This window comes from Gopherus flavomarginatus, chromosome 2 (genome assembly GCF_025201925.1).
Source record: "Gopherus flavomarginatus isolate rGopFla2 chromosome 2, rGopFla2.mat.asm, whole genome shotgun sequence".
NCBI lineage: Eukaryota > Metazoa > Chordata > Testudines > Testudinidae > Gopherus > Gopherus flavomarginatus.
In genome coordinates this window covers 94359319-94382629 of record NC_066618.1, presented here as the reverse complement: position 1 = coordinate 94382629, position 23311 = coordinate 94359319, and the positions used below count along the sequence as shown (strand labels likewise).

At 38.3% G+C, this 23311-nt stretch overlaps 1 protein-coding gene across 1 annotated transcript in view; it reads left to right on the top strand.

Moving 5' to 3' along the window:
• LOC127044634 (uncharacterized) overlaps positions 1 to 21554 on the top strand; it is a 108324-nt gene extending 86770 nt beyond the window's left edge. The window contains exons 6-10 of the mRNA XM_050939722.1: positions 530 to 669; positions 5814 to 6123; positions 18137 to 18442; positions 19977 to 20030; positions 20855 to 21554. Of these exons, the coding sequence (XP_050795679.1) occupies positions 530 to 669; positions 5814 to 6123; positions 18137 to 18442; positions 19977 to 20030; positions 20855 to 20988 (944 nt within the window). The 3' untranslated portion in view covers positions 20989 to 21554. The remainder of the gene's footprint in view (positions 1 to 529; positions 670 to 5813; positions 6124 to 18136; positions 18443 to 19976; positions 20031 to 20854) is intronic.
• The last annotated feature ends 1757 nt before the right edge of the window (positions 21555 to 23311 follow it).

The following is a 23311-nucleotide window of genomic DNA, read 5'->3' as shown; positions in this document are numbered from 1 at the left end:
TCAAAGCCAGAATTTTCAAATGATTGATCAGCTGTTAAATTATAAAAATTCAAAGCCAAAATTTTCAAATGGCACGTAAAGGTGCTGAGAGCTTGAAGACCCAACTGATTTCAGTGTAATTTCAGTACTTCTGAAAATCAGACCATTTGATTGATCAGCTGCTTGGATACCAATTCAGAACAAACTTAGGCACCAAGGTCTGAAAATTTTGGCCTAAAATCATGGCAACAGCCTATTATAAGAAGTGCTAGCATTCTGCTTACTCCTTAGCAGACACCAGCGATATCGGCACTGAGAGTGCCTCTTTGTTTCTATCAGCTCTCCTGGATGGGAAGGTCTGAGCAGAATGTAGACCTGTTTAGAGGACACAATCAAATATTGATTTATGCGTAGTCTGATTAGGTGGTATAACTACTGCAATCAAACACCATGTATACCTTACGCTATCACATATGGTGTTATATTTATTTTTCTTTGCGGCTATAGAATATGTAACATTAACCACTTGCTGTTGCTGTATTTTGTGTAGATATTATGGAGAGTTTCATACACAGGACGGCGTATTTCATATATATTGTCCTACTCCTGAAAAGCACCATGTACTACGTCATCGTACTCTTCTTCATATACAGGATGCAAAGTCCAATCAAGCGCCAGGGAAAGAAACCTTAAACTTCTCCTTACACCTTCCAAAGTCAGCATTCGTGTCTGATATTTACTTTGTTTTGCCATAAGCCTGTTCATATGAAACTAGAGTGACCAGATAACAAGCGTGAAAAATCAGGACGGGGATGACGGGTAATAGGCATCTATATAAGGAAAAAAAAACAAATATTGGGACAGTTCCTATAAAGTCAGGAACTCTGGTCACTCACTTTGAAACCCCGTGCTCCAAATATTAAGACATGCATTTCTATTTGATTTTGTTGGCTATTTCTCTAATTAGCACAGATGGCTTCTTCTGCTTGAGAGCAAACAGTTTTCTACGTGACCATTTTTCCTATTATATTATTTTAATTTTGTAACTGTGGAACTTCAAGAGATGAGGCTACACTCCTTGATTTCAGTGGGAATTTTGCATCATAAAGTAGTGCAGAATCAGTCTTTTAGGCTCTTGTCCTGCAAAAACACTTGTGCACACAAAGAACTTTTTGGATGTGGATAGGCCAATTGCATTCAGTGAAATCAATGGGAAAACTCGTCCCATAAATATTTGCAAAGAGTGGAGTCCTAATCTATAACTTAAAATGATTTGTCATTACATTTCTACTAATTATGCTTATTTGCCTTATAAAATATAAACAGGCTTCTGAAATATGACTAATTTTTTTTAATTGAAAGATTAATGGATTTTAAATAAAATTCAGCATTGCAGAAAATTCTGTCCAATTTATTTAAAGGAAATCAATTCTGGGAACTGCAGGGGAGGGTTCTCTAGTGGTCAGAGACCTCTTTGTTTCATCCCCTGCACCCAACCATGTAACATATTTATATGGATTCTATCACGGTAGTATCTGAATGCCTCACAATCTTTAATGCATTTATCCACACAACACTACTGTGAGATAAGGAAGTACCATTATACCATTACAGATGAGGAACTGAGGTCTGCAGAGACTAAGTGACATGGAAAGCCTGTGGCAGAAAAGAGAATTAAACCCAGGTCTCCCAACTCCCAGGCTAGCACTAAGCACTAGACCAGGCCTCCTCCCTTCAGACCCAACCCTGTCTCTGTCCCCCTCTCTCATATCCACCCCTCCCCTTCAGCTCCTATCCTCCTGTACATCCATGCCTATACACACTGATATGCCTCCCCTGCCACTCCCTCTAGTCCTATCCACCACCCGTTACCTCCAGTCCATTTCCTCCTCTGCTCTCCCACCTGTCCCTCCTCCCCACACTGTTTCCTGTAACGCACTCCTTCCCTCCACTTCTGGCAACCATCCCCTCTCCCACTGTGCTTCTTCTCACACTGGGGCTCCTGCAGCTGTCTATTCACCCCTCTGCATTCTCAGTCAGGCTGCTTCCTCCTCCTCCTCACTGCCTGGGTGCTAGCAGCGGGGGTGGGGAGGCATTGGTCACACAGAAGAGAGCGAATCCTTCCTCTCATATTTGGTGCTAAAGTGGCCTGCAGCAGCAACAGTGTTTTCAGCCTCAAAACTCGAGCTTTTTGCAAACACATGTGAAAAGTAGCCCTGAAAATCGCCAAGGTTGGTGACACTGCTCCTCCCACACTCCGCCTCCCCCAGCAGGAACACTCTTCCCCTCCTGCCTGCAGCGCTTTAGTGCATACGTCCCAACCTTTCCAGTGGCAAAAGTGGGCTCTGGCGATGCAGGGGAAGATGAGCCAAACCTCAGTGGTGCCATGACCCCATGTGCTTGCTCATGATGCCACTTGGTGGGGGGCCTGGGGCAAACAAAGGATTGTGGGGGTCAAAGGAGAGTCCCACAAAATCCAGGACTTAGTGGGGGGTCTGGTAACATAGGCTGTTGGCCCTTCCTCCTCCCTGTGCCTGTGGTTGCAGCATCCCCTTCTCACACTGCTCTCTCCACTGCCTGCTTGGCTTTTTGTTTCCTGGTCCCCCCACCTCCTGCCGCCTCCTCTCCCTCACACGGACTGAAAGCAAACAAGCGCGATGGCTAAGGAAACAGCTATGTCACAGTTGTCACCACTGTCATGAGCAGGGAACTTTGCCCATTACATGGCCCCTGCTGCCCCGCAGTATCAGAGAGTTAGGTCATTTTGATCAGCTGCCACACATTAACAGGTTGTGCCTTCGCTTTGAGCCAGTGGGTCCAAAGGTGGCCGTGACCATGGAGTGACTTGATCTGTTTTTACCATGACTGTCCTGTGAATTATACATAATTTCACTGGGATAAAATCGTGTCTAGAATCATGGCGGTGGCTATGGGCAGGCTGCCTCTCTGGCCCTTGGCTCTGCCCACTGAGACTCCACGCCACCTACCACTGCCTGCACAAAATGGACCTCAAAATGAGGTCTCAGCTCACTGCTCCTGTGCCGGCTCAGGCCCGGCTGCTTTCCGTGAATCCGCTGCAAACACCAGGCCTGGCCCCTCCCACCTGCAGTTCTCTGCAGCCATTCCCCTTATACCATAGAGAGGAGGCACCACTGGTGCTGGAGCTGCGGCTATTCAGCCTCTCCCCCTCTCACTGCTGCTGTGCTGCATGGGGGGAGGGGCACAAAGCAGCAAAGGAAATAGCTCCAGGTGGGAGGAAGGAAAAGGTGCCACCACCCGCTGAATGAAACAGGCACTGGGAGCTGTTGCACCTGTGCGCTCCATGGCAGTGTCAAGGCAGCAGCCATGGCTCACTCGCACATGGGACAATTCTGGTTTATGCCCCACCCGCACTTCTCCACTGGCCGCCTCCCTACCCAGCTGTGCACACACTGTGGTGGCCGCTCATTCACAAAGGTGACCCAATGGCAGCAGAGACAGGGCCCATTTGAATCACCCAGAGATCACTCAAAGGGTCACCTGTTGCCAACTAAAGGGTTATCGGGTTGTGGTGGGGAGGTTTGCTGCCAAGGCCTTTCAATAGTCACCAAGTCAGCAAAAAATTGCCAAGGTTGGCAACACTGAGCAGCAATTACAAGGAAAGTCCTGCTCAGCCCCCAGAGCACCAGGTTGCAGCATGTTCAGTAGCTTTGTGGAGATGCCACATGGGCAGACTGAACACATATCTGAACTGGACTGGACACATCTGGACTGGGAGGGCACTGTAGCATGCTTATTGCAGATGGAGTCTTCAGGGACTGGAGCTGCCAAACTTGAAAGTGTCTCCTGACATGTGCAAACTGAGATTTTTTCAAAGGCTGATATATGTGGCCAAATTTGGGTATTTTTCTCACCCGAATTGTAAACAACACAGCTGTAAGAATTATTCAATATGGGCAAAAAATGGATTTTTCTAAAATCTACTTCACACAAATAGCTGCACCATTTTGTCAAAAATATTTTTTTAACATCAGGCTAAAGCAGAAAGCTAGCATGGAAAGTTTCAACTAGAACAATTTATATTTGGCAAGGGTATAAGCAACTGAAAACAGGGTCTTGTAATGGGAAATTTCAGGCAACGTTAACTTATAGGCATCTATCACTAAAGTGTGCCACCTATAATTAAAATGTTTGTCTATATCATGCACCTTGAAATTCCAGCCCTGCCAGTATCTGTGTCTTACCACTTCATCTACCTACAAACCAACCCATTTTTGTTTACATTTAATGAAAATATAAACACCTATGTTAATGTATAATTACATTATATATTGGACAGTTAAAATAGACAAAGTGAGCAACAGAAGGAGAAGAGAGGATGATTCTTCTATTTCTCTTATATTCACTCTCCTGGGTTCTAGAAGTGAGGAGATTTTGACCAGTCCTTACAACCCATCACAGAAACCATTGGACCTTCCCTGTCCTATTTTATATTGTTATTTATCGCTCATCACTGAAGTCTCTCAGTGGTGATGCATTAGGGTGATCCCAGTTGGCATGAGCCAGGGTTATCTAAGCAGCTACAAAAGCCATAGGGCTAAACAGCTTCCCTTCCTGCTATTTCAAGCACTTTGGTGGATAAGATTAAAATTCAAAATGATCTATACAAACTGGAGAAATGGTCTGAAGTAAATAGGATGAAATTCAATAAGGACAAATGCAAAATACTCCCTTTAGGAAGGAACAATCAGTTGCACACCTACAAAATGGGAAATAACTGCCTAGGAAGGAGATCTGTGGAAAGGGATCTGGGAGTCAAAGTGAATCTCATGTTAAATATGAGTCAACACTGTAACACTGTTGCAAGAAAAGTGAACGTCATTCTTGAGTGTATTAGAAGGACTGTGGTAAGCAAGACATGAGATGTAATTCTTCCGCTCTACTAGCAGTGGATTAAGACTTGAGCCCCATGGGACCCAGGCACAGAGCCCTGGCCAATTTGGGGCCCTCACTGCCTAAGAAGGAGTACGGTGGAAAGGGATCTGGGGGTCATAGAGAATCTCAAGTTAAATACAAGTCAACAGTGTAACACTGTTGCAAGAAAAGTGAACATAATTCTTGGATGTATTAGAGGAGTGTGGTAAGCAATACATGGGATGCAATTCTTCTGCTCTACTGAGTAGTGGATTAATGCATGGGCCCACGGAGCCCATGTCCATGCCCAAGGAGCTCATGTCCTGGCCAATTTGGGAGCCCCCAAAGGGGTGCTGGAACCTGTGTGGAAGTGGGGGGTGACCGGCACCAGGACAGTGACCCCACCCCCTGCTCCTCCTCTTTCTCCCAAGTCTCTGCCCCCTGCACCTCCGCACCCTTTCTTGCATGACCAGGTCACATATCCTCTCTGGGTTTCAGTTTCGCCTGCTGTGAATAATACCTGCCTCACATAGACATTGATGCTTAATGCATTTAAGTACATTGACATTCTTGGATGGAAAGTATACCTCTATGCCGATATAACGCTGTCCTTGGGAGCCAAAAAAAATCTTACCGCATTATAGGTGAAACCATGTAATATCGAATTTGCTTTGATCTACTGGAGTGCGCAGCCTCCCGCCCCCAGAGAGCTACTTTACCGCGTTATATCTGAATTCGTGTTATATCGGGTCACGTTATATTGGGGTAGAGGTGTACATTGATATTCTTAGATGAAAAGTGCAACACCAGTGCAAGTTATTATGCATGAGGATTAGACAATGTCTAAAATTCAGTTTTGCTCTCTCCATACTGGCAAGACCAAATCATATTACAATTACCATGTTAGACAATGTATGACTATGACTTGGTATATTTGCTAGGTAGAGGGGCAAACAATGGATGTATTCTGTGAAACTTCCTGCTGTCGCACTAACATCAGTACAGCCCCACCAAGGACACCAAGTGCAGCAGTGCTAGTGTCACTTAAACCTGCTCAGAGCAGGTCTAGAAGACATGGTGGTAACATGCCAGTGAATGCTATTGCCCTCACTACACCAGTTCTCCCATGGCTCACCAGTGAAGATTCATCAGAACTATTGCAATGCTGGGAGATATTCCCAATAAACTCTTGGTTAGTAGACAAGCCCTTTGACACAACCGCCTGTACATTTGGGAGGAACCTCTCTCTCTGTAAGTTCGTTTTCAATTTTTCTTACCCCCTGTCGGTTCTCAGAATTATTCTGCAGGTGAGTGAGGTGGGGGTGGGGTATGTCTGTGTCTGTGAGAGAGATCAAATACTCTGGTTAGTCCCTGTCCACTTGCTAGATTCTCATCCACATCTTTTGTCTGAGATGAGGTGAGCTTTCTCAGATGTTATCTCTGTTCTGTTTTAAAATGTCTGTGTATGCAGAGGAAAATATTTCCCCCCTCCCCAGCAGCCATATAAAAAGATACCAGTAAATCAGTCACAAAAACTGCAACAATCCCAACATACAGAAATATATGTATCTAGGGTACAGGCTCCCAGCTGCAGTCTATGGAGCTCTTCGTGCTAGTCACTAGAGAGCTGTCCGATCACATAATGCCATTTCCTCTTCATTACCATCTATTAAACTTCAGTAATACAGCTAAGAATGGAATTCTTTCCAGGCATCATTTTTCCATGTAAGCAATTGCTGCAGAGATGTGATGTGATTGCCATGGGAGAAGGAGGAGGTGGTCAGTGCTATTGGGAATGGGAGAGGGGTTTTTGTCCATGAGAATCTCTCTTTTAATATGTGGACCACACAGTGAAAATGTTTGAGACCCACCTGATCCAAAAATCTATTTACAACATTAAAATCAAATAGAAGTCATCACCTAGTTTCCATTTTAAGGTGTGAGGATTCATTAACAGAAAAGCTGCAAGGACGTGCAAATAGAGTCACTGGAAAGAGAATTTGTGTTTCAGCTTTATGAGGTCACAAAAATGTGAATTCATTAAACTCTCCAAATAGGCAAGAAACCAGGAATACTCCATTAGAAGCATTTTCCCAGCTACTGGTTAGAGTGCCTGGTTATTTGAGCAAGGACACAGCAGTATAAGTAAAGCACCACAGCTTCTTGTAAAATGAAAAGTCAATGTGATACTTCAAGCTGGATCAAGTACTTTGGCACAGGAACCAAACTAGTTGTTTCTGGTAAGTATTTTTATTCTTGATTATTTACCAAAAGAAAAACAGATTCAAGGGACAAAAAAATGGACCGAATAAATGAATATTTAAAAAGGAATTAGCACATAATCCATGTATTGCTCTTAACCTGTGTATGGAACTCCCAAAGACAACAATGGGTTCACTGAGGGCAGTATATGATCCTAATGAGTAAAGTGAATACAAGAGTAGAAGGCTGGAATACTTAACTGAATAAGTGTTAAGAATCAGGAAGGAGGGAAATGGAGAGCTCTACATTTAAAATTATGTCCAAAAGCCAGCAAGTGTAAAATTCTCAGCACAGGTTTCAATTTAGCAGGTATGAGAGTATTAAAAAGTTTGTTATTAGGACTGTATCAGTATACGATGAGTAAGGAAGGAAAATTGCCTGAGGTGCAACAGTCTTCAGGTTCTCAGTAAGTGTTTTTCCTGAAAGTATCTTTTCCCTTTTGTGTATAATATTCTTTATCAGATTAAAGCTACAGAAACAATCCAATCAATACTATAAATGCTAGTTAATGTTGAGTACGTAACAGTATTTATAATACATTGTCTAGGAAATGTCATTTTCTAAATTATACATTAAGATGTAAAGTGAAGCATAGAGATTGTGATTTGACAAAGGGCAGAGAGGAAGAGCCAGAAAAAAGGCAAATCTCCTGAGTCTCATTCTGGTGCTTTAACCACAAGACCATCCTTCCCATCCAGGCACTCTGGGGATCACAGGACTAAACCCTGCTCTTCCACTGAAATTAATGAAATTGTGTGGTGACCAGCAAATCACCCCAGTCAATTTGCCATGCAGTGATGTATGTCAAGGAGCAAAACACATTTTTGGAAGAAGGTGGCACAGGATTTCACGAAGTGCATAAACTCAGTTTAATACTCACACAATTAAGTGGCCGGTAGCAAGCCTAGTTTAGATTGTGAACTTTGTATTAAAAATATGAACTTCAGAATTTTATTCTTATGAAATTCATAACTTGATAATTCATTAGTTTTTGTAGAGGATTTCAATAATGTGAGTATGGAGTAAAGTACTTTGGCTCGGGCACCAACTTGGTGGTTTCAAGTAAGTTTCTCAAGATGTTTTCGAAGCATATATTTACTCTCTGTATTTACTATGCTTGTTATCCAGGACAAAATCAAGTTATTAATAAATATACTGGGTGAAACTCTGATTCCACTGAAATCAAAGGCAAAACTCCAACTAACTTCACTGGGGTCAGGATTTTCACCCATAGCGGTCTCTGTAATTCAGAGCAAACCAGTTACACTTGTATAATCAATGAGAATAATGTAAATTGTTTGGAGAGCTTGTTTAGTATTGTCACACAGTGAGGTGATTGTGCAAAAATATTCAGAAGTGGAACCAGTTATTGTTAGCAATAAATATGAAATGTAGAACTTATGGGTTTTGTACAATACCGTTTATTTAGCACCCCATGATAGGAGTTGTTGAGCTTCTTTAATGCTCATACATTTAAATAGGAGTTGGGGATCATCAGCCCTTGGAGAATTTGGCCACTAGGTAACATTAAAAGGTACATTCCTAGTAGTAATATCTTAATGCAATTGTGCTTTCTTTCCTAAAAAAGCTCCAGTTCAGGAAGGCACTTAAACATGTTTCCATTTGTATACCTCAACGTATTTAAGCATGCGCTTAATTAAAGGCCAAAAGGCGGCGAAAATGCAGTCAGTCAATCTTGTTGATTCCATATAGTGATGGGGAATAAAGAGGTGTGCTTCTTTTTTACATAAACTCAAGGTATATGTGATAGAGTAATCCTTTTAATAAAATATGATAATTGATCCAATAATACGATTCTCAATTTTATTTTTTAAAGATGATATCCAATTGGTAAAAGGTTTTAGCCATTTCTGGATTTCATAGGATTGAGAGAATTCTCTGTCTTTAATTAAACTTATTCTTCCCTACACATACTGCTAAATCATCCTTGCTGGGTGCCTAGTCCCTGAGACAAACAAATATTTCTGAAGAGCAAATGTTTTCTGTTGGAGAATATTTCTGATTACACCAAATGGCAGAAATTAGCCAAAAATTGTCTCATGTATATATCCAATTTAAGAGCTCTATTGTATCCGCAATCTATCGTTATCATTAGAAACACCATTGTGGAATGATGCCAGCATACAGGCTTAATTTTATAACCTCAGCCTGTGGACCCTAATTTAAAAAGTAATTTGTTCCTTTCCACAAATTATTAGAAACAGCTAATCTAAACCATATTGAATCAGATTAATTTAGGGACAGATTTTCAATGGCACGTCTAACTTAGCCATTTCTAAGTTTCTTTTGCCCCTTTGAAAATCACCTCCACAGTTTTCACATTATTTTACGTGTACTCGCCTTATTTACCATTTTATTACAAGGCCAGAAAGCAATTTAAATAGCAAATCAGATTTTTTTTTAAAGCAACTACTACTGGTTTATCAATAGATCTGTACAGTATTTTGCAAAGGATCTGCTCACTGTGATACTTCTAGTGGCTATCACTTCAAAATATTTGGCTCCGGTACCAAGCTCATAGTAACAGGTAAGATATATGCTAATTAAGTAATGCAAAGATAAAGATGCTTATTGTGATCATAGAAAAGCTTTTTATTTGCTCACTGTGATACTTCTAGTGGCTATCACTTCAAAATATTTGGCTCCGGTACCAAGCTCATAGTAACAGGTAAGATATATGCTAATTAAGTAATGCAAAGATAAAGATGCTTATTGTGATCATAGAAAAGCTTTTTATTACAGGTAAGGTCAACAATTGTAAGCTCGATCTTGTGAAGTACTGAGCATTTAATGTGAGGTGCTGAACACCATCAATTCCTGTAGACTTCAGTGCAGGTCAGGGCGGTTAGCACCTTGTACGGTCTGATCCCAAATACATCAACTTTTCAATCTCAGAGCAAACCTGCAATTTTTACTGATAGATTCAAAGTAAATATTTTCAAGGTAATGCATATTTCTAAAGATCAGCTGTCAAAAGTCATTTTTTAGAGGGTGCCATCATAAGCATACTGGTCCTTGGTCCAGTTGCAAAAATTTGTCTTAGCTTTGATATTACTCAAATTCTTTAACTAAAATTCATAAACATGCATAAAATTAAACAACTCTGAAAGAAGTAACAACATCATGCTTCTCAATTAAAAGCAAAGAAGCAATCTCTGAAGTAGTCAGTATCTTCATAGCTGAATTCCTGCACTTACACCAGCGTAAGTGAAAGAATTTGGCCCTAGAAATTGTCATCTTGTGTGAAGTACCTTGGCATTGCAGGCAAACTGGCATTTCCAAGTATTCTTAACAGTGTTTCACAAAATATACTTGGGACCTGAGTCTTCCTTGCCTTTCTCTTCAAAGTCAATTACGCTCATGAAAAGTCAATGGAAAATGCTACTCTTCTGATTAAGTTGAAAGTTACACCCAGTTTGCATTGGTATAACTGACTGCACAAACACAGAACAAAGGAAAATGAGGTCCTTACTCTTCAGAATCATGCTCCGCACATTTATATAAATCAGCTAGAATTGTCTGGCTATTTTAAAGCTCAATTCACAATCAAGTTTACCTTAGTACCCCTATAACTCTGAACTAAAGGTAAATTGTTGTAATGCTGCCAATTAAAATAAATATACGATCATAATTAATTCTAAAAATATCAGATCAGGATCAGCATGTTGCTTTAAGTGAATATTCTACGATTTTAAGTGTAGATACAATTTAGTTAGCATTATAGTTTAGAATGGACAGTTTTTCTAAATCCTCTTACTTACATAAGATCCTGCATTTTTTGACAGGCAAAACTCCCATAGCTTTACCAGCACTTTTGACTGTGTAAGGAATGGAGAACCATGTCAGTGATGTGTGTAGATTATTTATTACAGCATGAAGACCTTAGATTGTTCACTTGATTTATTAGTCTATTAAACCTGTAGGATACAATAAAGTGTTTTAGTAACAAAATCTCTTCTCAAAGAAAAATATCAAATAACTCTAGGATCATGGAGAAATTCAGACCCTGGCACAATTCTAAGTAAAATCAAAAGAAATTGTGGCGGTATGTGCCCAGGGCTGAATTTGACTCCAGAATTATAGGAATCAGGGCTTTTCCATTCTAAGACCATGAGGTGAAATCCCGACTCCACAGAACTCAATGGCAATGACTTTTGGGCCAGGATTTTACCCATGTTGTATAACCATACTTAACAGGGACAACATTATTCACAAGTATACTGAACAAGCAGAAATTGCTTTTAAAGTCATATATAGTTAGCAGTCCTGATTTTGCTCTCACACTTGTCATTCCTCTTTTTAAACTGACTTCCCTCCATTTAAAATGGTGTTACTCCAGATTTACTCCAGTGTAAGTAAGAGCAGGGTTAGGACCTAACAGAATTCTTGCTTAGTGGAATAGATGAATAAAAAGATTTGGAAACAGAACCAAGCTTGGTGCTGTCAACAAGCATGACATACGAATAACAGTGCTTCTCTTATTGTATTCATTAAAGTGCATCTAGTCATCATTAAAGAAATTTACATTAAAATGGAATAAATGGATTCTTCTGAACGCAATATTCTAGAAAAAAACTGGTACTAATGGCAGGCTCAGTGCAGAAGCCAAAGATTGAATTGGAGACTGAACTGTCTCTTCTCGTCTCTAGAGGTTGTCCTTCCAGGACAAAAATGACATAGTTCGGTGAAATGGTATGAAGAAGCTTCTCCTGTGTTGTATCTATCCTGTGACGAAAGGGATACAGTCTACAATGCTATTTGACAACTTTCAGAAGTACTTAGTCATTTTGTTTAAAATAAGAAAAATAATTCACCAAAACTTTACATTCTTTCATAGAAGAAATAAATGGAAAAATATTTGGCAATTAAAAGTTATGATCTTTGGGTCTCTCTCACATTATATGATGGAAGTTACTTGGGTTTTTATAAAACAAAGTGCATTAAGAACAGAGTGATCAGTGTAGATCATTAGTTATAAAGTACAAAGGAGCTACTATTACTGATATTTATTGTGTTGATAAGATTCTCAAGTAGTTTACGGCTGGTTTAAATTGGTTTGCTACCTTTTCAACAGTTCTAGGTACTGATATTTGACATTACTGACTGAATATAACAAACTCTTTACAGAAAAAAATATATAAGTATCTGATCCAACCCCCCCATTGGTCCTAAAAGACCAAATCCAAATTTATGGCAGAAACTGATATGTAGTTGTGAGCAAAGAATCTTCAGACAACAGGTGTCCACCTTAAAAAACTTCATCATGATAGGCATTGTTGATAACACTTGTATCAGAAACACCAAGAACTTAAGGGATATTAAGAATAATTTACCATCTTATCCATTAAAGGTGACCTTTGCAAATAGATTTCAAATACACTGTTAGGACCAGGTGAGAAATCAGCATTAAATAAAATAGATTCTCCAGTAATAGTCCAAAATCACTCATCACAATTTAAAATAGCATTATTAAGCACTGGACCACTCTTGTAGAATGCTGAAGTATTTTCAATATAGGTAGTTTCTAGTGCTGTCAATTTGGCACGTTTCACAAATGCTAAATTCACTTTAAAAGAAAAATAGAAATTTCAAGTGATGCTGAGGGATCCCAGCCCGAGGAAATTCTAAGCCTTAGGTATGTAGAACACATTTGAAGTTTTTGACTTATTTTGCATATCTGCTCCTAAAGTACTCCAAACATCCAATGCAATCTATTGGAGGTTTGGATATCAACGGAACACACAATCAAGTATTTGCCATTTTGTAAAAAAAAACCATTTTATTCACAAGTCTAGTATATTAAAGCGATTCTGTTCACAATTGCACATCAAAAAATATGAAGGTATATTGGGCCATATGGAAGCTACGTGGGCCAGATCCTCAATGAAGCGCCTTTCATTTCCAGCAGCAGAAGATCTGGCCCATGAGTTTTTGCAAAGCACATGAACACAGTGAGAACAATATCATCAAAGTCTTCGGCTCTGGCACAAAGCTCGTTGTTTCAAGTAAGTTCTATAGTATCAGAGAAAAAATTACTTGTGATAATATAAAATTAGAGACTGCTGAGCACAATTTATTCAAAAAGGATAACAGACAATGAAAACGTGATATGCAGTCTACAGTAGAAGAATGAATGTCTTTACTATCTAAATGTGAGGCTAATGTACAGAATTCACATTGACAATTATTGATATAGAGGGGTTTTTTACTCATCCTGAGTCAAAGCTGGGTTGTTCTCTCGTGTAGGGGTCAATACCCGGGACCAGGAGAACATCCACAGTTCCATCCAGTGTGGGCGGAGGGCAAGCCAAAGAGGCAACTCTTGGGCACCCCTGTGCACCAAAGAACAGTGAGGATTGGGGGTAGGGGAGTGGTGAGGGCATGGAATGGCCAGTGGGTCTGTGACTAGGGAGATCAACTGGCCAAAATGCCTGCTCAGTGGGTGGGCAACTTCATGGCCTTTACTAAAGCTCCTGGGCTATGATGCTCTAGCTAGGTTGGGAGAAAGATTTCATCTTCCCGTCCATCATGTAGCTCTTCTAGAGAAACCCCCTTTACTCTGCTTAGTGCGGTGACCAGGATTTAGCATCTCGTATCACAAGTATGTATAAGTCAGGAGATGTAAGAAGTTAGTGGGTGGAAAGATATCATGAAACATCTTGAGAAAAGGGGATAGGTCACAGTGTACTATCAAATGAGTATTTTTTTTCTAATTATATGTTTATTCATATTGGGATTTAAAAAAAATGCACCAATTTGACCACTCTGCCAGTACCGGGACAAAAACACCGAGCATCCAGCAGAATTTAACTGAAACACCCTTTTCCATCAATCCACTAGGTAATAGAAAATAGTACGAGTCCAACATTAGGTCTCAAATATCAACCAGATCCTCTGTGTCAATGAAATGAATGATTTTCTTTTAAACAAAATTTAAAAGTATCCAATATTAATATACAGTATTTGAAAATACCAATGTAAGCTCGCCCTGAAAAATACATTGAAATGTCCACCATTTCTTTGCTTGAATTAACTGGCTCTCAGTTGTGCCTATTTAGCAATATGTGTTCAGATCTGATCCCTCTGAATAGAAATGTCTTGGACAGATTGTGTAGTAAGTTGCAATACTGTGGGAGCTGTGAAAATCTTTGGAAATGGCACAAAACTTGTAACTAGTAAGTTTTTAGACAAACTACTTTAAATGTTTCATAATGGCAAAATCTATCAAAATAAGCTCAATTTATCTCAATGCAAGAATGTACACTGGCTAATATTTTATTACGAGTGTTATAATTTTTTAACAACACTAATGTTAATGAAATCATAAGTCACAGGCCAGCAACAGAGAAATGTCATAACAATCCTTTGCTCTTTTGGGTGAAAATAATACCAGGTGCTGAGCACCGTCAGTGTCCATTGGTTTCAATTGGAAATGAGAAGCATTCAGAACTTCATAAGAGCATTTGGCACTTCACTGGAGCAAGCACATAATGCAAAATTAAAATTACAAGCACACCATTTACTTATTTTTAATATAGTCTGATGGCATAATGGACTTTGTTCTCAAATAGAACATCAGCATTATTTATGTATGATAGTTTTTCTATAAGTGGCATGCAGTTTGCAACACAAAAAAATAGTTAGCAGTGAGTCAATTACAACTTAACCCTTCAATTCTCCCTTTGGAAAACCTCCTATTGAAAGTAATAGGAATTTCTTTCAAGCAGGGAGTGAAACCAAAAGGCCCAAAGTCAATTGCCGTCTTAAAAAAGAGATGTGATACTTAGAGCACGTATATTCTTTTACAATACGCCTTCCTTGTTAAAAATTCCACTTAAATAAATTAGACAAGTGAGGTGTCTTGAAAGTTAAGTTGGATCAAAACAAAGAGTAGCTCCACACTGGAAACTATAATTGACTTGGAAATTAAGGGTCTGATCTTCTTAAAGTGTCTTATCCAAAGGCCTTTGAAGCCAAAGGAAAAAATCCCATTGGCCTTAAGGGGTTTTATATCTCACCTAAAATGAGTCGATATTTAAAACAGATTTTGCCCGCTTATGCAAACACACACACTGCTTATATATGTACAAAATACAGATTTTATATTGGATAGACACCCATCTTACCATGTTCAAATACAAAAAACTATGTGCGGTTGCAAAAGTATCAACATGTAAATGTGACTCTAATTTCTAAAAACATCTAAAGAGAAATACCAGAAATAATCATTATATTTTGCAAAGCACAACATCACTGGGCAGGAATCTATGTAAAGGTTTTTTGAATACATACAAGACTTAAGTAAATCATTTGGTAAACCTACTGTTCAAGCCCAATCCTGTATTCCTGGGTGCTTATGGTGCATATGGAATGTAGGATTGAGCCCCAAAGGTTGAACTAATTGTGCTGGAGCCTGAAGATCTAAATTGGAAAGAACAGAAAAATCAATTCCCTTTTTGGTGACAATTTCCAAAATGAGGGAAAGTTCTTTAATGAAGAGATTTTTCTTGGTTAGGTAGTCTTACATCTCAACTATCTTAATTTGCTTCTAATTTCAAGATATTTTAAATACTTTTTGACACAACCCTAATTACAGGGTTATAGTCTGGTTCAGTTCCAAATTGTTTCATAATAGCCAGACAGCACAAAAATAAGCTGAAACCATTTTAGTAGAACCTTCACAAGCTTTGACATCAGTGGGACTACTCACAATGCATAAAATTAAGCACATGTGTAAGGCTTTGCAGGAGCAAGGCCTTAGTATTAATCTATTTGTGTCTCAGTTGACTAAAGACAATGGTTGACATTATCAAAGGAGCCTGAATTTGAAAGGGATCTGGGCACCTAAATCCCTTCTTACTGCCTTTAAAAATTCCAACTAAATGTTTTGTAGAGTATAGGCCAACTATTTTGTTAAATGGCCTCTCATTTTTCACCTGCAATTAAGTGTTGGAACAAATAGAGAACACACAGAATACATGGTGCCCTTCGACACTACTGAAATATCAACAACCTTCCATTTCTTCTTTGTGATGCAAATTTATAACATGAGAACGCTGAGTCATTTTGTAGACAATACTTCTTTGGCAGTTAGCTGGGTTGTTAACCTTATTCTCTTGGTCGTATCCCACAGTGACAAACAGGAGACAGAAATTAGCAGCAGTAAAAGTGTTTTGAACCTGCTCACTTCTTGTGATAACTAGTAAAATCAATATGCTGTTTAAAAAAATCTATCATTTACTGTCAGCCATATGAAACGAGCAAACAGATAATGATTTGAGTAGGGAAGTCTTTTCTTGCCTGTTTCAGCGTTATTTCATGCACTTACACAAACTCAGGGATGAAATAAAATTTTCATCCTTTCTAGTTCAAACTTTTAATAAAAAATATTTTTGGTTGTGTTTTATCCAATCCTATAGCAAGCCGCGATTTTTAAAAACTTTACTACATGACAAAAAATTGATTTTTTTTTGCAATTTTTAAGCTGTATTTCTACAGTGACAACATTAATACTGTGGCAGAATTATTTTAAAATAATTTAGGAGATAGAGCAGAAATTCACTAATTGGCACTTTGCTAATTCACTTCAGGATTTGGACACAAGCAGCAACATTCCCTCTATTCCTCAGCAAAGATTTGATAGCTAAGTTCTGTTGAGAGCTCCATTATTAGTAATGCTTCATAATCAAGATTTTCAAAAGTGGATGACTAAATTTAGACTCCTAAATACTTAAGTGACTTGATTTTCAGAAGCGTTGAGCATTATGCATAACACTCCATTACATTTGCCAAATACATGAACAAAGTCATTTCAGGATGTATCATCCTTGCTAATTTCGTAATTGATATTTGTCATTGAGGGATACATGTTAATGTATTTACTGTAATTTCCCAAAATGGCGTTCAGCAACAGTTCCCCCAAAGTTGTATTATCTGGGTCTGCAATAGAACATATCTTGTATGTTCTTATATCATTTTAAGGTGAATAATTGATAAAAAATGTTTTTACAAAGGTTAAATTTCTTAGTGTGGAAAAGGCTTAAAGATTACTTTTCTAATTCTTTTTCTAAAGGTGCAAACCAAGGTTCTCAAATAATATATACAGTTAGTCCAGGGCAAATTCATCTCCTGATAAAATAGTCTAGTGATTTTTAAAGAGAGGCCTTATTAAAACATTTGTGAAATCTTTAATACCCTTCCCTTCAGGTTCATCTACACTGTAATAAAAATCCTATGGCACCCAGTCTCCGAGACTGGGTCAATTGACTTGGGCTCGTGGGGCTCAGGCTTTGGTGCTAAAAACTGCAGTGTAGTTATTCAGGCTTTGACTGGAGCCTGGGCTCTTAGACCACCTCCGTCATTGGGTTTCAGAGCTTTCGCTCCAGCTCAAGCCTAAACATCCACACTGCAATTTTTAGCTGTGTCACCCCAGCCATGCAAGTCAGAATCAGGAGACTTGGGCCAGTCGTGGTTGTGCCGCGGGTCTTTTATTTCAGTGTAGATGTTCCCTTCCTCTCACTATCACAGTGTCTTTTATATACACATTTTGGGTAAGTAAAGGGGAGATTTTCAAAGTCACAAATGTTTTGAAATGAACCGGAACATAAATCTGTACTCAGCATTCATTCAAAAAGTGTTTAATATATTTTGAGTTTGTAAATTTCTGCAATTCCAACGACCTAAAACTGTAACTCATAAGTGGTCAATTTACTCCCATCTTCAGAATTTAATCGGCAGTAACAATATATTATAGGCTTAAATAGTTAAAATACGTTTGGCAACAGGATATCGTTCTCATGCTCAACTCAGAGTTAAGATTGTGTGCAGGAGTGCAATTTGAAAGAAATGAGATTGCCTCTCTCTTCCACTTTCAAATCTTTGAATTCTTTATTGTTTCAAAAGCACAGCATACCATGTATACTGCCGTTCTGAATGTACTTAATTTCTAACAAATTCATTTCCCTCTCTAAAATGAATCCAGATACAGAAACAAAACTCAATTCCAACAAGATCCAGGTCCTGACTTCCATTACTGAAAAAGATGGGCAAATAACACACATATGCCTCATTGAGGATTTTTACCCAAATATTATTAAAGTGACTTGGGAAGACGACAAGAAGAATGAAGAGAAAAATGCAGTGCTTGGGGAAATTTGGCCCCCCAATGACAATCGACAATCATACTCAATGAGCAGCTGGCTGACCCTAAATAAACCTAGCAACAAGAATTATCGCTGCAACTATCAACATGAAAAAGAAGCAGGTTTTGTCCTTACCAAATCTCAAGGTATATACTATATTATTAGAACTAGTTCTATACATATTGAGAGAGTTCCCTGGTTCTTTATAATAAAACAATAAAATGTACTTCTGTTCCTAAAAGGATTTGCGCTCTCCAGGCCAATATTAGTTTCCATCTCTCCATAAATTGGCTATCACTGAAACTTGCTTCTTCATCAAAAGCTCAGTTTTGGCTTCTCTGCCCCAGTTTAAAATCTTTCTAGAATGAAAGAAAATGTTGGCTGAGATCCTCAGCTAGTGTAAAACAGCATAACTCCACTGAAGTCAATGGAGCTCTGTAGATTTACATCAGCCATGGACCTAGTCTACATTGTTTGGTTTTGAACAAGTGCTATATATTGCAACAATAACTAACAACACACACAGCATCTGGCTTACTAAAACAGACCAGAAGAATTACACAAGCCAAAATCTAAAAGATAATGCAAGAGAAAGAGAAAATAATTAAGAGAAATACCGTATTTTCTGTTTGATTCTTATTTGAGATCAGGTGTAGATCTTTAAGAACAAAACCTTTCTCCGTTCTTTTGATTGAACATGTATTTTTCCCAACTTCTATTCACACATAGCTAGATTCTCAGATGGTGTAAGCTTGCATAGCTCTAGTCAAGTTAATAGAGCCAGGCCAATGGACACTAGCTCAGAATCTGGTCCATAATCCTTACATTTCAGTTCTCAAAGTGCCCTCTGATAAAAGTATATTTTAAGGTTATTTATTGATTTGCAGTATGTATCTTACCCCCAGGTCTCAGTCAGCATGGAGACAATTAATAAGAGAATTTATCTATTTCAAATACAATAGAAAAATAGCCTTATTGACTATCCCCCTTTTGCACATCCAAAAGGTCTAAGATATGGGCCTTAGGCTGTATCCTCATCAGGATTATTTTCTTCTGTCTCTTGTACAGCTATTAAACAACATTACTCTGAATGCTAACTATCTCAGGCTCCCTCTGACTAGAGACAAAACAAGGCAGCCAGGTTTTTATCTGCAGACTATACATATACATTGCAAAGGGGAAAACACAACTGAGTAATTTGGTGGGACAAAATGCATCTGGCGTTACATGAACAGAAACTTGAATATGCAGAAGGGCCAACATCCAGACCCTGCAATCAGATCTGCTAGTCCAGATCCCAGCACCCATGTAAATGCAAAGACTTCAGTCGAGCTTCTAACAGGTCAGAGGTCTGCACTGACTGATCCGATTGCAACATCAGTAACTAAATCTCGATATAAGGCATACAAGTTCTCACTTGCAGGAGCATATGCATTTTTCCCAGTTTTATCTCTACTTGGGTTTGCACATAAATTATATGCTACTGAGCATTTACTCTTGATGGAATCTAGGTAATTTTTTTTAAATATTAACTTTCCAAATTTGAATCACTGTAGTTATAATACTTCTACCACTTTTTTCCCTTTAAGCTTCTGTCAAGAAAGTGGTGTGTTAATTTTCAACAAAAATCCCATTTGACAATTAAATCCCTCTTTACATGTTATGCTTCTATCCTTTCAGACACCACCATAGTGCCTCAAACCACAGCAGACTGTACCAACAGACTTTTCACAGGTAATTGTGTCCAATTCTCATTTTCTCTACAATATAGTTAAGAATTAAGCACTATTTCATATGGTTAAGACAAGAATGAAAATATTCTTTGTAAATAGTCCACACAATTATTCTAGATGTGGAACACTGCTGTAAGTTAACATTTGCAGTGTGTCCAGTACCTAATGCCCATGGGTAGCTCAGGTTAAACACTGCAGAGGTTCTGCTGAAATACATGCTTTGGTGGTATTTGTTATGCTCTGTTAACATGCCATGTGTGTCATTGTTCTTTAGCCTACACACTGTTCTTTAATCTAATACTTAAACATGTTAAATTATAAAAAGCATCCAAGGCCAAAATTTTCAAATGGTGAGTAAAGGCGCTGAATGCTTGATGACTCAACTTATTTCAGTGTAATTTGTGGGTGATCAGGAAGTCTTAAAATCAAACCACTTTTATTTAGCAGCTTGAATATGGACTTAGAAGAAACGTAGGCATCCAGGTCTGAAAATTTTAGCCTAAAATCATGGCAACATCCTATTATAAACTGTCAATGCCAGAAGCATGAGCAACGTGCTTACTCCTTAGCAGATAGTAGCAATACCAGCACTCAGAGTGCCTCTTTTCTATCAGCTCTGCTGGATGGGCAGGTATATTCAGAATGTAGACCTGCTTAGCAGACACACTCATTTATGCATAGTCTGATTAGCCAGTATAGTTACTGCAACTGAATACCATATAGATCTTCCACTATCAGACACATGGTTTTATACTTATTTTTCTTTGAGCCTGTAAAATATGCACCATTAACTGATTTTTTTTAAATTTTGTATTGCTATTACAGTGAGTTTCATGCACAGGACAGCATATGTAATATACATTGCCCTTCTCCTGAAAAGCACCATGTACTATGCCATCGTACTCTTCTTCATGTACAGGATGCAAAGTCCAATCAAGCGCCAGGGAAAGAAACCTTAAACTTCTTCTTGCACCTTCCAAACTCAGCATTTTTGTCTGAAATGTACTTTGCTTTGCCATAAGCCTGTTCATATGAAACACTTTGCTCTAAATATCAAGACATGCATTTCAATTTGATTTTGTTAGTTTATTCTCTAGTTAGCACAGATGGCTTCTTCTGCTTCAGAGCGAACAGTTTTAGATGTGTTCATTTTTTCTATTTTATTATTTTAATGTTGTAACTGTGGAACTTAAAGGGCTCCTTGATTTCAATGGGAATTTTGCATCACAAAGCAGTGCAGGATCAGTCTCTTAGGCTCTTATCCTGCAAAAACACTTGTGCACACGAACAACTTTTTGGATGTGGATAGGCCGACCGCATTCAGGGAAGTCAATGGAAAAAAACTCACTGCTGTAATCATTAGCAGGCATGGAGTCCTAATCTGTAATTTAAAATGATTTGTCATTTCATTTCTATTAATTTCGTTTATTTCCTTTATAAAACAAAAACAGGCTTTGAAATATGAGTAATTGTTTTTAAAAAATTGAAGGATTAATGTATTTTAAATAAAATTCAGCATTACAAATTATTCAGTCCAGTTTATTTATTTAAATGAAATCAAAACACTTTTTAAAAAGATTTTTCAAGGCAGACATACACAAGTCTGAAACAGAATGGTAAAGCTAAACACCTACTCTTGCTTCATACATGGCAAACTTCCATATTATATCTTTTAACAACGTACAAGTTATACTGAATGAAATACAATCTTAACTGGATATACCCTCTTCAGTATATGCCTAAAGAATTTCAAAAAGTGAAATACTCTCTTTAATACATACTGTAAGCTCAAAGAGTTCATTTTAAACCAATAAAGGCAAGAGTTCTCAGGTATCAATCTGAACTCATCTCCAAACTCTGCAAGTCCTTATTTTGATAAAATAATTAATATTAATCTTTCTAAAAATGTTGTCCAAGTCTGGGCAAATTATTGGCATTAAGTATAAGCACATTGGGCCCTGAATGCTTGCAGTATCCATATAGAAAAAATCATATTAGCTGTATTTTACATATACACAATTACCAGTATATCTTTTACTTTAATAGCTTGTGCAGTTATGTTCTTAGTATTCCCACATCCTGTATAAAGATTAGATGGTTTCTGCATACTTATATTTACTTCTCAAGAGGTTAAAATTCTTTAAAACAAACAATTGTGTTATTTCCTGAATCATATATAGGATGTGTTTTCCATTACTTAACCAACAAAACAATTTAATAAAAAAGTTTCCTGTGGAACAGGAAGTGGGAAACACATATTGTAAATAAAATAATTTTGTTTTCAAAGGGTGACATTTGCAGAAGAACAAAGTAGTTTGTACCAAATTCTGCCATTCCCACTCATTTTTGAGAAATTTGCCCAATGAAATCAACAGGGTTAGTCATAGATCAGGATACTACGTACTGTTCAATATCAGGGTGGAGAGTCTGGCTCTTATTCAGTAATGTCTTAGCCTTGAAACTTTTCAAACATACTGGTGTTTAAATTGGCTAGCTTGGTCTGTTTCATTGAAAATAAATACCTACAAAGCTCTCTTTGGACCAAATACCTTATATACAATTACAATGGATTATAGTGCACACTTATATTTTGGAGAAAAACAAAACACACCTCTGTTCCTGCTGTTGCAGTCCAGAACACAAGAAAACACAGCACAATCCACTAACCTTAATAAGCCAAGCTTGTTCTGATCAGGCCACATCCTCAGCTGATGTAAATTATCATAACTCTGCAGCTGAGACTCAGGTCTGAGTTTGAAAGAAAAATATTTGTCTGATATTGTATTAAAGCACCTACCACTTCCCATTGAGACTTATTTTGTACTATGATTTCATTTTGTTTGCACAACACCCTGACCGTGATAGCAAGAGGGGAAACTTTTAAAAATGAATTAGATTGCAGTAATTAGATTTGTAGTGCCGATTCTGCCCCCTCCATTTGTTTTTATGGGAGCTGTGTGCATAGCCACGAGCAGAACAGGTTTTTATGTTTTAAAGCTTCTTGTGGAAAGGCCTTTGCTCACCCCCAGCCCTAAGTGAAGTCACTATGTAGCAATTACAGAGGTTTATCAAGTGTGTGGTAGCAAATTTCACAGCTGCAATGGCTCATGAGCACCTAAGGTGACCTCCGGCTGCACTTTTACATGCTGAACATGGGAGCCAGGGGTTGTTTTGAGTATTATTTTTGAGGCTTGAGTTATTTTGTTTGCTGGAAGATGTGGTTATTTAGTGGAAAATTCTATAAACTAAGCTAGTCACTGCTGTTGCAGAAAAGGTAGCTTG